Source organism: Gopherus evgoodei, chromosome 11, assembly GCF_007399415.2.
Source record: "Gopherus evgoodei ecotype Sinaloan lineage chromosome 11, rGopEvg1_v1.p, whole genome shotgun sequence".
Lineage (NCBI taxonomy): Eukaryota > Metazoa > Chordata > Testudines > Testudinidae > Gopherus > Gopherus evgoodei.
In genome coordinates this window covers 46,378,746-46,392,627 of record NC_044332.1, presented here as the reverse complement: position 1 = coordinate 46,392,627, position 13,882 = coordinate 46,378,746, and the positions used below count along the sequence as shown (strand labels likewise).

The 13,882-nt window shown below is 41.0% G+C and overlaps 1 protein-coding gene across 1 annotated transcript in view; it reads right to left on the bottom strand.

The window, feature by feature from the left end:
* KCNH7 (potassium voltage-gated channel subfamily H member 7) overlaps nucleotides 1-4,156 on the bottom strand; it is a 353,127-nt gene extending 348,971 nt beyond the window's left edge. Inside the window, exons 1-2 of the mRNA XM_030580821.1 lie at nucleotides 3,699-4,156; nucleotides 1,081-1,311 (exon numbers count right to left, since the gene is read on the bottom strand). Coding sequence (XP_030436681.1) covers nucleotides 1,081-1,311; nucleotides 3,699-3,774 — 307 coding nt within the window. The 5' untranslated portion in view covers nucleotides 3,775-4,156. The remainder of the gene's footprint in view (nucleotides 1-1,080; nucleotides 1,312-3,698) is intronic.
* Nucleotides 4,157-13,882: the final 9,726 nt, after the last annotated feature.

Genomic DNA, 13,882 nt, shown 5'->3' with positions numbered 1-13,882 from the left:
AGTATACACAGTGAGGGACAGAACATAGTACACCATACTTAAACATTACTCAGACCTCTTTGAAGCTAGACATTCCTGTAAATAATGCTGAATAATCAGAAAAAATTCTCAAACCTAACTATAAAGAATCATAATTAGTTTTGTAGTACTCCCGTATCCAGATACATCATTTTCAGAACACATGGGCACATATTCCTTTAATGCTTTCAACAGTAAATATATAACAGCATAGTTGTTTTACGCTTTCTTCCATATGTCAGTCATAATACAAACAGTATTCTGTTCAGTTTGCATTCTTCCTTGAGGGCTGGGGAGGGAAGGAGACTGAATTCCCTTCAGTTTTGATGGGACCTAAATCCTTCCTTGCTACAACAGCATCATTCTGGATTTCAGTTGTTACTCAGCATTTACAACAGCACAACTATGAGAAGAATTTGCCTCTTCTTTTTTTACTTTTTCTCAATTATTTTTCACTTAACAAGGGCTAGATTCTGTCACCCTTAACTCAGAATGAGTAGCAATTTATTCAGATATCCTTTTTACATCAAGATACTGCTCAAGCTGAGTCTGGGTAGCAGAGTCTAACCCTCTGGCACTTGTATGTTGATTCTACAGTCTATGATACGAAACCATCCATAGAAAGTAACTGTCTGGGCCTGAATCTCCTTTCACGTACACCAGTTTTATGCTACTGAAGTCAATAGAATTGCACTAGAGTTACTTCTGATTTATGCCAGTGAAAGGGAAAGAAGAGTCAGACCCTTTATTTTAGTACCACTGAAAGTTGTTCATTATTTTTTTGCACACCGGTCATATAATAAGTAAAATGGGGATTTTTCTTCCAATTCTAAATACACAGATATGTGTAGAAATGTCTGATAAATACCAAAATTTGATTTTATAGGGACAGATCCTCAGATAGTATAAATCATTGTGTTTTACTGAAGTTCATGGAGTTACACCAGTTTACACCAGCTGAGGATTTTGCCCAGAATGTCAAAGAAATTTCTCTAAAAACCCATTTACAAGCCAACTGGTCCACCGAACACATTAAAAATCTTTAAAATAGAGAAACTTTACCATCTTTGTGATAATAAGTGACTTCCACTTTCCTCTCCTCTGAACCAAGCAGTGCCTGGGCAATTTGGGCAATGTGATGCCTTTTGGTCTCTGGCCCATGAAGGAAATCACAGGTGCAAGGTTTCTGCATGACATCTGGTCTGGAGAATCCAGTCATCTCACAAAACCCATCATTGCAGTAGATGATAGCACAGTTCTGCACTCTAGCATTAGCAATGATGAATTTTTTATCTGCAATATAAGAAAGTGGTGCATTTTTTCAGTACTTTTTCAACACTCCATGAACTGTTGTCTGCAAGGACAGATGTTGAAGAACCTATTATCTATTTTTTGCATGTGATTTCTGTGATTGTAGAGAGCTTCCGTGTAGCTATCATGGCCCAGAACTCTTAAAGAAACTTCAATAAACTTGCAAAGAGTTCTGTGGCACCTTATAGACTAACAGACGTATTGGATCATGAGCTTTCACGGGTGAATACCCACTTAGTTGGATGCATGATCAATAAACATGTTATATATTAAATATGAATATAGTTGGCTTTTAAGATAATAAAACCAGATCCAACAAGTCCTTTTGCAAAGCTCTTGTTGAATTCCAAATTTGTAATAGCTTTGTCAGTGTCTCTGAAACCCAGAATATTGGCTCAGTCCTGCAAGTCTTTACTGAGGAAAACTCCTGTGAAGAGTTAGTGGGTGTTTTATCTGCATGAGATCTTGCCAGGATCAAGCCCAAACCAAAGGTCTTGACCCTGTACTACAGAAGCCAATGGGATTTTTTCCATTGACTTGAATATGAGCAGGATCAAGCCACTAATCTGGTTTTAAGAACATAAGAACGGCCATACCGGGCCAGCCCGAAGGTCCATCTAGCTCAGTATCTGTCTACCGACAGTGGCCAATGCCAGGTGCCCTTGAGAGAGTGAAGCTAACAGGCAATGATCAAGTGATTTCTCTCCTGCCATCCATCTCCATCCTCTGATGAACAGAGGCTAGGGACACCATTCTTTACCCTTCCTGGCTAATAGCCATTTATGGACTTAGCCACCGTGAATTTATCCAGTTCCCTTTTAAACACTGTTATAGTCCCATTGTTATAGTTTTCAATTAAACTCCCAAGAAAATAAATGTAATATGATAATTCAGTTGCTTGTGTAGTTGTTATGAGCTAAAGTTATTATAACAAAAGGAAATTACAAGTCACATAGTAAAAGATCATCTTGGGTCAAATTCTGGTCTCAGCTACACTTGTAAAGTGATATGCTTAAGCCACACATATTTCTTGAAACTTTCACCTGAGAGAAATGTATCAAAGTTGTCTTATGGTGATTCTACTTTTTTCTGTTCACAGTTGCACTATACACTGCTCCCATTTTACAAATGGATATTCAGCTTTGATACAATTGCTATATTATTACCATTTTTGCTTGTCTTGTTCACACAAACAGACCCCACAATTTTAATAGGATTTATCATGAATTATGTGAGCATTGTATGACCCCATATTAGTATTTTTAATTAAATATGTTGTTTTCTAACACATCAAAACATTTGTAGAAAAAAGTGCATTTTATACATACTTTCTCCTCTGTCTTCATATTATGCTGAATTTTCACAATAATATTGTGTTAGTGATTTAAAGGATTGTATTATGCACTAGCTTTATTCACTGCAACAGTAAGTCACACAATTCAATGGCTTGAGTCTGTAAACCCTTACTAACATAAATAGTACCATTGATTTCAATACTTATATATGTAAAATTTGTAGGATCTGGCCTTTATTTCTTACACAAGTTACAAGAATATTAAATTTGCTGTAGATACATTTAGAGAATGAACTGCAAGGTGTATAAGATAAACTTAGTTTCTTTTTGTAGTGGCCTGATATATTATAAACATGCTAAATATTTAAATTAGTGCAGGTATGTCGAACATACTGTTTCTTTGGATGCTGTTATAAAATTATTTTTAAATTTCAAGTGTTAGATGTACAGTAAATTGGAATTAAAAGAAAAATAATGAAATCTTCAATATCCTTGACAGGTAGTAAATTACTGCATTGGGAAGGATAGATAGACTAGATCAGAACATCCCTGGGGATGCATTTGAATTGATTTAATAGATACTTTAAGCTTCTATAAATTAATGATAAACAAAAATGTCACTGATAAATATGTTAAAAATGAGGTGCCAAAGACAAGCTAATGAGAGTACTTTTCCTTTAACAATTCATCTGGGTGTTATTTGTATCCTCTAAATCAAAGTCTTCCTGTTCTGATTTATGTTGGTTTTTTTTTTTAAAAGCTAGCAATGTTTTCCTTGGATATTGCATAAGTACTCCCACTGTCTGATATGCTGAACAGCTGGAATGTAGGTACAGTAGCTACAGCACAAAATATAATAGTCAATAATTACAACTGCCCCCTAAGAAGAGGGGGAACAGAAAACTGTAATGGACAGCAGTAATAATATCAGCAAGGCTCTTCGGGATCCCTTCCTCCCCTCCTGTTTTTCCTTTCCAACCTACAAACTTAAAACAGTCTGGAGTTGCTATGCATCTAGTCCCAAGCAGACCCAAACTATTGTATCAAAATAGAGAGAAAGAGAGAGAGAACTTACTTTGCCCTTCAAATTTTCGTATGATTGTACCCAAAAATGTATTTTGTGGTGCCACATGCCCTCTGCGAACAGGCATGTTTGTATAGATCTTCGGCTCCCTGTGCACAATGACTTCTCCAATGATCTCTCCACGGCTCCAGCCCAAAGCACCGAGCCAGCTACCCTTTGTGACAAATCATCCTCCTCTGGATCACAGCATCTCTTCCCATTAGCACCACTTCTAGGCACACACTTTTCCTACCGGAATCAGATCCATCCCCGCTCCTTCCTCTGAGGGACCTCGGATGCTATTGTCTCTAGGCTGGGTAGGGGTGGGGTAAGCAGGGACAGGAGCAGGGGGAATCACAAGGGTGATCGATCTGTTTCTCTACCACCAAACATCGCCAATTTTCCAATGCAAATGGATGTGACCCAGCAGTTTCTCAAGCTGTAGTGATGGTTAGAGGGATGGAAGACTAATGTTGCTCTGCTACAAGAAGGAGTGACGTCCCCCTCCCCCCATTCCCCCCTCCGGTTTCACCACAGCGCGCAGCAGCTCTGATTACTCAAACGTGGTTTAGCAGGAGCCAGCCAATAAATCTCTCCAAAACTCAGCGACATCAGGCATGAGATCCACCCCGGCATCACTGCCACATGCCACATCCTCTCCCTCCCCCACAACGCAGGCAGCTGCAAGGAGCCTAAGAAGCCAGGGCCTGCCAGAGGAGGAGCGGCTGGGTGGGAAAGCAGCTAGCTGCCTTCCCTGCCCTTGCGTGCGCCTCCTGGGTGTGCACAATGAGCTCCGCGCGAGGGCAGCGCGCCACATCCCTGCAGAGCCACGCCGGGTGGGAGGGTAAAGCCGGGGGAGCCTCCCGTCCGCAGCCACCCACAGAGGAAGCAGCGAAAACTTCTCTACCGCGGATCGTTCAAGCTGCCCCCAGCCAGCCCCTTTGTGCAGCTCGCCGGGGGGGCTCGGCCATTGTCCGGGCAAGCGCGCGCCCCTCGGCCCCCCGCCGGTGGCACCCAGGGACGCTGGGGCCCGGCTGGGGGAGCGGCACCTCCTCCCCCGCGGGCAGGATGAGCGGCTGCTAGCGCGCCGCGGAGCGCCGGCTGCCAGCTGGGCTGGGGCAGCCACAGGCACTGGGGGAAGGGCAGGGCCCTGGAGCAAGCCCCAGCAGCAGGCGTAAGGGGGAGACCCGCAGCCCAGTGCCCCCAGGCCAGGAGGCGTGGCCTAAAAAGGCAGCCCCCCCGCCCCCAGGCAAGGGGCAGCAGGAAGGGAAACGGAGGGGCGCATCCTCCGCTGAGCCGGGCGCCAGCGGTGGGCTCTGCTCGGGCTGCCCGGAGCTTTAGCGCCCTTCGGGGTGGGGGGCTTGGTCTCTCCAAGGAGGCGGCGTTAGGGGGACGCGCTGAGCTGCCAGACGGGCCTCGGCCACGATCCCCCCAGACTGCCCGCCGGGCTCCCCCAGCCAGCCCCAGTGCAGGCCACCGGCGGGCACCTTCCCTGGCAGGAGCGGTGGGGAGCCCGGGGCGCTGCCCCTCCCCTAGGGCACCCTGGTTTTACAGAGCTGCCGTGCCAGGGGTGCGCGGGGCCGGGAGGCTCCAGGGGTCCTGCTGCTGGGCGGCCTCTGAGCTAAATGCCCGGAGCTGTCTGTGGTGCTGATGCTGCTGACTAGGGGCGATGAGCGCCAGCCGCCGCCATCCGAGCAGCCCTCTGACGAGCTAACGGGCAAGTTGGACAGAGTACCCCCGCCCCCAGCAATAGCTCAGGGAGATCCTAGGGAAGTGTCTCGTAGTCGCAGGCTATAATTCAGGCTTCCTGGCTGCACTAACAAGAAAGCAGCGCGACGCACACCCGGCGAGGGCAGGGCTAGCACGACGGGATTGCTATTAGCTAATACAAAGAGGTAGTTGGAGTCAGTCACGCGGTGCTGCCTCTGCCTGGAGCATCTCCAGGGTAGCTCAGAGCAGATCGCTCATATCGGTTCACCAGCAACGTTTCTTTATAAAGTCGCTGGAGGGAGTGCAGGGGGAGAGCACCTGAAAATCACTCTCTGTAATGCCAATACTAACCACAGGATATCGAGCCTGCAAAGCTCTCCCTTCCACCTGTTCACCAGCAATACTAGCAGGTGTTTCCCTTCTCCCAACGGCCTTTCTCAGGTGTAGTCTTTGTTACTCAAATCTCTATGCTGAAGCATAGTAACAATCGCCTAAAAGCCAAATTCTGCATTTATGTTTAAGGATGTAATTCTGGAGTAGTTCCATCTTATCATATTTGAATAATTCTGGATTTACATCTGTGTAATTAAGGGCAGAAATTGGCCTTCTGTAGGTTTTTCTTGTTTGCTGGTTTGTTTCCTAAACCTGTTGTTTTTGCAAAGCTGGATACAAGATAATGGAAATGAAATCATTTACCAATACAATCAGTCTTTTTAAGAATTGAATGCATGTTTGCAGGACGTTTTCATATTGCAAATGATTTATTTAAATGGAGGACTGCAAGCGTAATTCTTCTAAATTATCCCTGTAATTGTTTTTATGCATTACCTATTTACAGAGACAAATGTTTCACTCTATATTCAGAAATATGAAACGGGAATAGTAATCATATAGGGCTCATTTCTACTCTCTGAGGAGAAGTATGACATTCTTGTGGCTCTGTGACCAGTACAACAGCAGTGTAATTTATATGGTATTTTCCCTTGCTTTTAGTATAGTTCATATTAGCAGATAAGGCTGCCAGCTGACTCTCTCTCTCTCTCTCTCTCTGGTTAGAAGGGACATACACTGACTCAGATGTGCATGCAAAGTTCCCATTTACATTAGTAGAATTTGTATGTACAGAATGAGAGCTGCATATTTGTATACATAACACCTAACACCATAGCACCTAGTTCAGTTTTAACAGATTGGACAGATCTCTTTCTGGCTTTTACATAAAGAAACACCAAAGACATTTCTTTACCACCAACAGAAAATGATGACCTTTAATAATTGTGAATTACGTTGTCAAAAAAAGACCTTCTCAATTTTGAGAGTCCTAATATCTAATTGTAAATCATATTCATTGATGAACAATACTGGTCAATTGTTCAAGTATACATAATCTTTTAAAAACAGGGCAAATATATGAATCTTGTCCAGTCTCTCTTACCTAGTATTGCAGTCTAGTACTGTATTAGCAGTTGGAATGCTAGAGATTCATCTACAGAATGATCGTTCTGTCTCATTTTCATTGAATACAGTCAAAGGTCTTATTTTTGCAGCATCTGATCAAGACAGGGATCTGAATTAAAGTGAATTGACTGCTGCTCACTGTAGAAGAGAGTGAGGGGGTTCTGTTGGGGGATGAAGATCCCAGAATGATAGTAGGAGGTGGTTGACTGCAGGATCTAGAGAAGGTAGATGTTCACCTTCCATCAAAATTATTCATGCTCTCGGGGTCTCATGGATCTACCTGGAATCCTTAGTATTAGCAATGGCCCACAATGCTCTTATTTTCTCAATAGGAGTAAATATACCAGCCTATATGTATCCTTTTTGCTTCTGTTAAATTATTAAATGTCTTTTATATGCAATTCTGGCTGTGGCATTCTAGCTTAATGCCAAGAGAGATTATAAATGAAAAGGCTATAATTACTTAACTAACTTTTAATATGTTGCTCTTACTGATTTCATACATTAGTAAAGTTAGGGATCTGAGACAAGTTTTGGAGGTCATAAGTCAGCATGATTTGGAAGTACTGCTTTGGCAGTGTGAATAGGCCATGGAAAGAAAATTATAGAAGTGAAACAAACACATTATTGGAGCTCATCTAGTCTGTCTCTGCCAGTGGATTGCTTCCTGTGGTATGTTTGCCACTGTTATCCGGTTCTTTTCTCAGTTACTCAAGAAATAGAACTTCCTTTACTTTGAGGAACTTTTTAACCATCTCTGTGATCTTACCATAGAATTTTGTTCCCTCATATTAAGGCAGAATGTTCCCTTGTTGAGTCTAATCCCTATTCCCTCCCCAAACTGTTTTTTAGCCCTTTTGGTGTTCATATTCTTTAGATGATTGGTGTTTGGCCAATGATTGCCTTAAGTTATTCGCTAGTGATCTATTCTGGCAATTAGGAAGGGCAGTGATGGCTTTCAAATGGTGTGTGCCTCTCTAGTCAGCTCACACACCAGTCACAATCATGGTTATCTGTCATAAATCCGAACATATTGATGATAATAAGGCAAGATATGAAAAAGAGCTGGTCACAGAGATGGTTCAATTTTGTTAAAATTCAAATGGAAACCTTGGATTCCTGCCAGCTCATCCTCCCAGCTCCTGCACAGCTTGTCTGGCAGGCTGCAGGGAACCTGGACTTCAAGGGTGTACAGCAGCATGCCAAGCAGACTGCCCCAGCGCCTGGGACCCCAACACTTATAGGGTCTACAGCTTCTGCATTCTCTACTAAGCAGACCGCCCTGGAGCTCAGGCTCCATTCCCTTTTGCAGAGAATTTCAGCATTTTTGGTTTTTATTTCAAATCAGAATGAAACCAAGTCTGAAGATATCAAATTCCTTTTCTCCACCCAGCTCTGCAGTGGTCGGAGCTTTTCATCCCAAGGGCCAAACATTATTTCAAAACCCTCAGAGGATCAAGGGGCCTCAGTCAATACTTCCTAGGCTCAAGCAGTCCCAGTTGATTCTCTATCCTGCTCTCTGCAGGATTCCCATAATCTGGCAGGGAAGCGAATAATGGAGCAGCCAGAGCTTCCCTCACCTCTTCCATTGTGATGCAGCAAGCTGCTAGTGAGGCACTGCTGAACAGCTGCTGCACAGAATGGACAGCAATTGTTTAAAGTGCTCTGCACACCAGAGCTTCTCTGAGACAGGAGGGGAAGCAATGGGAGGCAGTTGCAGAGGCAGCACTTTACCTTCTCCCTGTAGGAACAGGGGTGATTCAAAGACTTTATTTTAAAAACCATGGGGTGAAGGTCAAGGGATGTTTCACATTAACAATCAAATGCACATTTTCTTTTTAAAGCAGGTACCCACACAGACTAAAATCTATAGCTTTGAGAGCCACAAGAGGTCCCAGGACGAACAGCTCTGTTCTATAGTCTATTCTCAAATGTTTTGTCCAGTCTACTTATAAATGTTTCCTGGGAATAGGGCTTCCACTACCTCTTTGGGACAAGTATTAAATAGACCCAAAGAGCTTGTATATGTCTATCAGAGAGCAATGATGGCTTCATCAAATGCTGATCATTGTTTTGCAGGTTCTGGCCCAGGGGTTGGGAATCTCTGGCATAGGCTAATCAAATCATATTTTAATCACAAGAAGAAATGAGAACAATATGAGCTTCTTTTAGTATTATTGGCCCCAACTGGTATTACAAAGGTGGTTTCTCAGATATACCTTAGTAGTGCTGTGTGTTTTATGCTAATCAGAAGATCCAGACAAATAGAGCATGAACTATTTCATTTTTAGTGTTCTATAACCTTGTTCATTTTTTCACTTGATTTTAATAAGGAAACCTTGGTTTCTGCATTGCACTCAATTAGTCATTAACATTTTTATTATTAGCCTTTTTCTAACACTGAATTCTGTAGGCGAAGTCTTCTCCACCTGGTGTATACATTTTCTCTCTACTCCTGTATTTTTCCATGTTTAATACTTCTGTATTCTTGTTCAAGTAATAATACCTCACTGTAATTTATAACTGTACATAATCATACAAAATAACTATTTCTAACACAGCATTTGTCACTGTCATTGCTCACATTGCAGTCAACAATAATTTAAACAATCCAACTCAGGTATTTCTCTTTAAATATTTTCCTTTTTTTTATTACATCCTGGCATGTCCCATTATGAGCAAAAAACCCAGTGTTTGTTTATCTAATCTGAAGAGATGCCACATGCTGAAACCCTTTCAAAACAACATCTTCCATCACAAATCTGCTCTATGAGCAGATGTATTGTCTTTGCTTTTGACAAAAGGCTGTTTATATAGGCCAACATTTTCAAACCTGGGTGTCAGTCTAAAGTGAGACTCCTGGATTCATATTGATAAATATGGCTAAATATGAATGGTCTGACTTTTTCTGCAGTGCCAAGCACCCACAAATCATAATGAAGTCAATGGGAAGAAAAGCAGGTGCTCAGCACCTGTCCAATTTATATTTAAATGCCTAATTTTGGATTTAGGAGCCTAATTTTAGGCACCCAGGTCTGAAAGCTTTGGCCATAGTATAAAGTGACAGAAAGAGAGACAAATTACAGATGAGGTCTTCCACATGCTGAAAGGGGATCTAGTTAAATAATCTCTCCTGGATTTCCTATCTCTGCCATTATGTATATTTTATGACATTGTTTATTTATTATGCATACAAGGAAAATGTACATTTTTAGTATACTCATGTTTTTTACATCACTTACTTTTGCTTTGTCCAGCCACCTCATTTTTCCCCATTTTCCCATTCCTTTTTACTTTGCTGCATAGGTAATAGTATTCAGATGAAAGGAGAATATGAGTGAACACTTTTCTAGGGACTGATAGACATGATATAGTCGCCACACTCAGTGTGAGATCCTTTACCTTTGCACGGGGACACAAAGATGCCATTTCACTGGTAGTTTGCTTGATGCCCACACTTTTAAAAACAGTTGATGCAGGCCACTGCTGTCAGGTTCCAAAGCACCTTTCAGCAGCTTGAGTGGAATACCATCAGGCCCAGCAGCACGTCCATTCTACAACTTTTGGATGACCTTTCGTACTTCCTCAGGTGTATGATTTGCCAGGTTACGTGTCTGAACTTAGGCACCTAAGTACATATTCAGGCATCTGAAGCAGTGCTGTGGGAGCTGTACTTTGCTTTATCTATGTATGGATTAGGTGCTCACTTTTACATAACCAAGTTTGAAAATTTTGGACAGTACACATATACTAATTAATACTAATGATCATCTTTTGTGGTAGCTTAATATTAGCCCTATTTCATGCTGTGCAAGCATATAAAGAGACTGAAGATCTGATTTTCAAAAATTCACACTCTGAAGCATGCCTAGTTTTCATGCTCAGTTTATGCAGCAGCTTGTAAACTCAGGTATTTGGAAAGATGAGCATTTTAACACAGAATTAATAGAGCTGATCAGAAAATAGAAATCAATTCCTGTGAATATTTTCATGTTTTTGAATTTTTTTACATCCTGAACCAGGACAAAAAATAAGAAATGTGAATTTTTTTGTGGGAAGGGATCTCCAGAAAAAAACAGTTTCAGGAGAACCAAAATGGGATTTTTCTGCTTGCCAGCTGTACTCCAGGAAAGCTCTTATTCATTTCTCTTTCTTGTTGCAGGCATAATGTGAAATTGATAGAAAATCTTCCAGGTGGGCTTCCAAAGAGACCTTATTTTGATTTTTCCACCCAAAATCCAAAGAGACCTTATTTTGATTTGGCAAAATGGAAATTACCCACAAGAAATTTTGATTCTGTTAAAAGGTTAATTTCTGTCAGAAAATTCCTGACCAGCTCTAATAATTAGGAGAGCAATTATTGCACAGGCTTTTGGGGGAATTGGGGCCTTAAGAAACAGTCTCCCAGCTTTCTGCTCTATTCACTAAGTCATCCTGTCCAATTCAGTGATTAGTGCCACGGTTATTTCTACATTACTCATAAGGAGACCATTTTAAGAATGTATAGACTTTAGATATTGTTTATACAGAATGTTTATACTTGTTCTGAACAAATGGAAACTTCCCATTTCAAATACTAGTTAGGATGCACATTCCACTTGTGATCGAATTACATGTTTACTGGCTATATACCAGCCACATGGTTCACTGAAGCATAAGTTTAAAATTCCACTGTGTAACTGAAGTCTATTCACAGTTTATCAAAGCTACAAATGTATTTCTTAAGTCATAAACTTCTGTGAAAGTGATACGTTTTTGATTGAAAAGGTGGTCATAGATGGTTCATTAGCAGAATGCTTTTGTTTGTACTATCTAGTGCGTCTTTCAGATTAAACAGTATATATATAAAAAATAAACAGGTATCCTTTATACCTTGTTTCATAAACATCTTTCCAAACATGTCAGACCCCTACATCAGCATTCCACTGTAATTGTCACAAAAATGGAAAATACAGTATGTTTTATTCCAAGGAATGATGCAGTATGCACATCAAATATATGTAGTTTAAAGGCGGCAGCACACATCAAATACAGTTAATGCTGTAAGCTACAAGTAGTGCTGAATGGAGATTTGCACTGGACAACCAGTATTGTGGCAACTAGTTCAGAGAACAAGGAAGAAAAATTAAGAGAGGAGAGACTGGGACTTAGGGGGGACCTGTGTTCAGCTCTCAGGTCTGCTATGATTTTTTTTGTAAAACTGAGCAAGTCACCTAGAATCTGATCCAAAGCCCATTGAAGTCATCGGTTTTATGTAAACTTTAGATCAGCCCCTTAATCGCCTCTGACTCCATTTTCTATTTGTAAAATCAGGACAGAACTTCCCCACTGCAGAGAGGAATTGAGAGATTATATTTGTTGATGTTTGTGAGGTCTCAGATACTGCAGCCATGTAAAATCCTAGGTGATCAGATCACCTATTGTGGCCTCCATACCATTACATAAATGCAGCTTTCATGCACCATCTTCCTCTCTCTCTTCCACCTGAGGCAATACCTACTCAGTGTTCAAACATAAAAAGAGACAAAGCCAGTACAGTGCAATATTCAGGCTTTATTCCTTCCTCCAGATATACTATCCTCTCTCATTAAGCACTTTTTGAAAATAGAGTTCTCCAAGTTCCTTGGCACTGAATTATACATAAGTGTAATTACCATAATACTAGAACACCTTTTATTGGCTATTTATCCTAACAGTAGTCAACAAATACCATGAATAAACAACATAGGACATAAGTGAAGTGCGAGTGTAATAGCCAAGGGATACAAATTTTTTTCCTATGTTTTTCTCCCCTCTAAAAATGTCTACAGGGTCCATTCTGCCAATAATTTTAGCCATGAATATGGACTGGAAAGATTGCATAAAGATGAAATTGCATGTTTCCATATCCAATTTTCAGTACTATACCATTTTGATCATCCAGCTATAAGTCCCCATCATACAGCAGACCATTTAAGCACTTGAGTAATCCCACTGTAGCAAAAAATTAAAAATGAAATGAGAAGAAAGAAGAGGGATTGCCTCAATTCAGAGAGCTGGAGATCAAATGGGAAAAGAATTATGAGACCTTTACTGTCTCCTTTACTGACTATCTTTTGTGTCTCTTCTTTAATCATCCAACTCTCATTCTTGGGGGGGGGAGGGGTCCATGTTGCATCCACAGTCCTCCTTGCTAAAAAGAATGGGGTGTTTTCTAGCATTTCCCCTTACTCTGTCAGAGGGTTTCACTGTTGTGCAATCCTTCCTCTTACAAGGTCTGAGAATACTGTCTCCACATCATTCATCATTCTTTTCTGCCTGAATAGCAAAAGAAGAGGACAAGAACTTTAATCTACTGTCCTACATGGAAATTCAAAGCATAATTGCTAGGCCACCAAATTAGCCCTCTTCTTTTAATTTAACCCCCTCTCTGCATGGATATGTTTTCTAATAGAGAAAGACAAGATGGGTGAGATAATATCTTTTATTGGACCAATTTTTGTTGGTAAGCTAAACAAGCTTTACGAGCTTCTCTAATAGTCATAATAAAAAAGTAATGTAAATAACTACAGTAGAGATAAAGACACATGCAGTTTGATTCAATTTTTGTTTAATTTAGTTATGTGGAATGTAATTTGATAGTAAGCAATGGAATCACAGTGCAGATGGCACAATGCTAGATATTATTACCTGGAATGACTGAGTACAGTCTGCCTTCTACAGTTATGATTGCCCTTCTCCCATCTTAAAGTTAAAACATTACAACATAGCCCTGGATGATTAATGACGAAGAAGAAAAGCTGACTAACTTATTTCTGGTTTAATTTTTACAAAAGGGAATTGATGGTGAAGTTCCAGTCAGAATTTGGAGGAGATGGAGAAGCAGCATATCTGCCTCTCCAGAGCACAAACAACCCTACAAGTGTAGGTAAGAACCATGCAATGGGACTGGGATCCATAATAGTAGGAGTGGGATTTTAAAAAGTCCTGGGCCTGGCTCTAATATAGGTGTTTTAGTAACAGTTTTATTTTGAATAGTCATTCTGAAT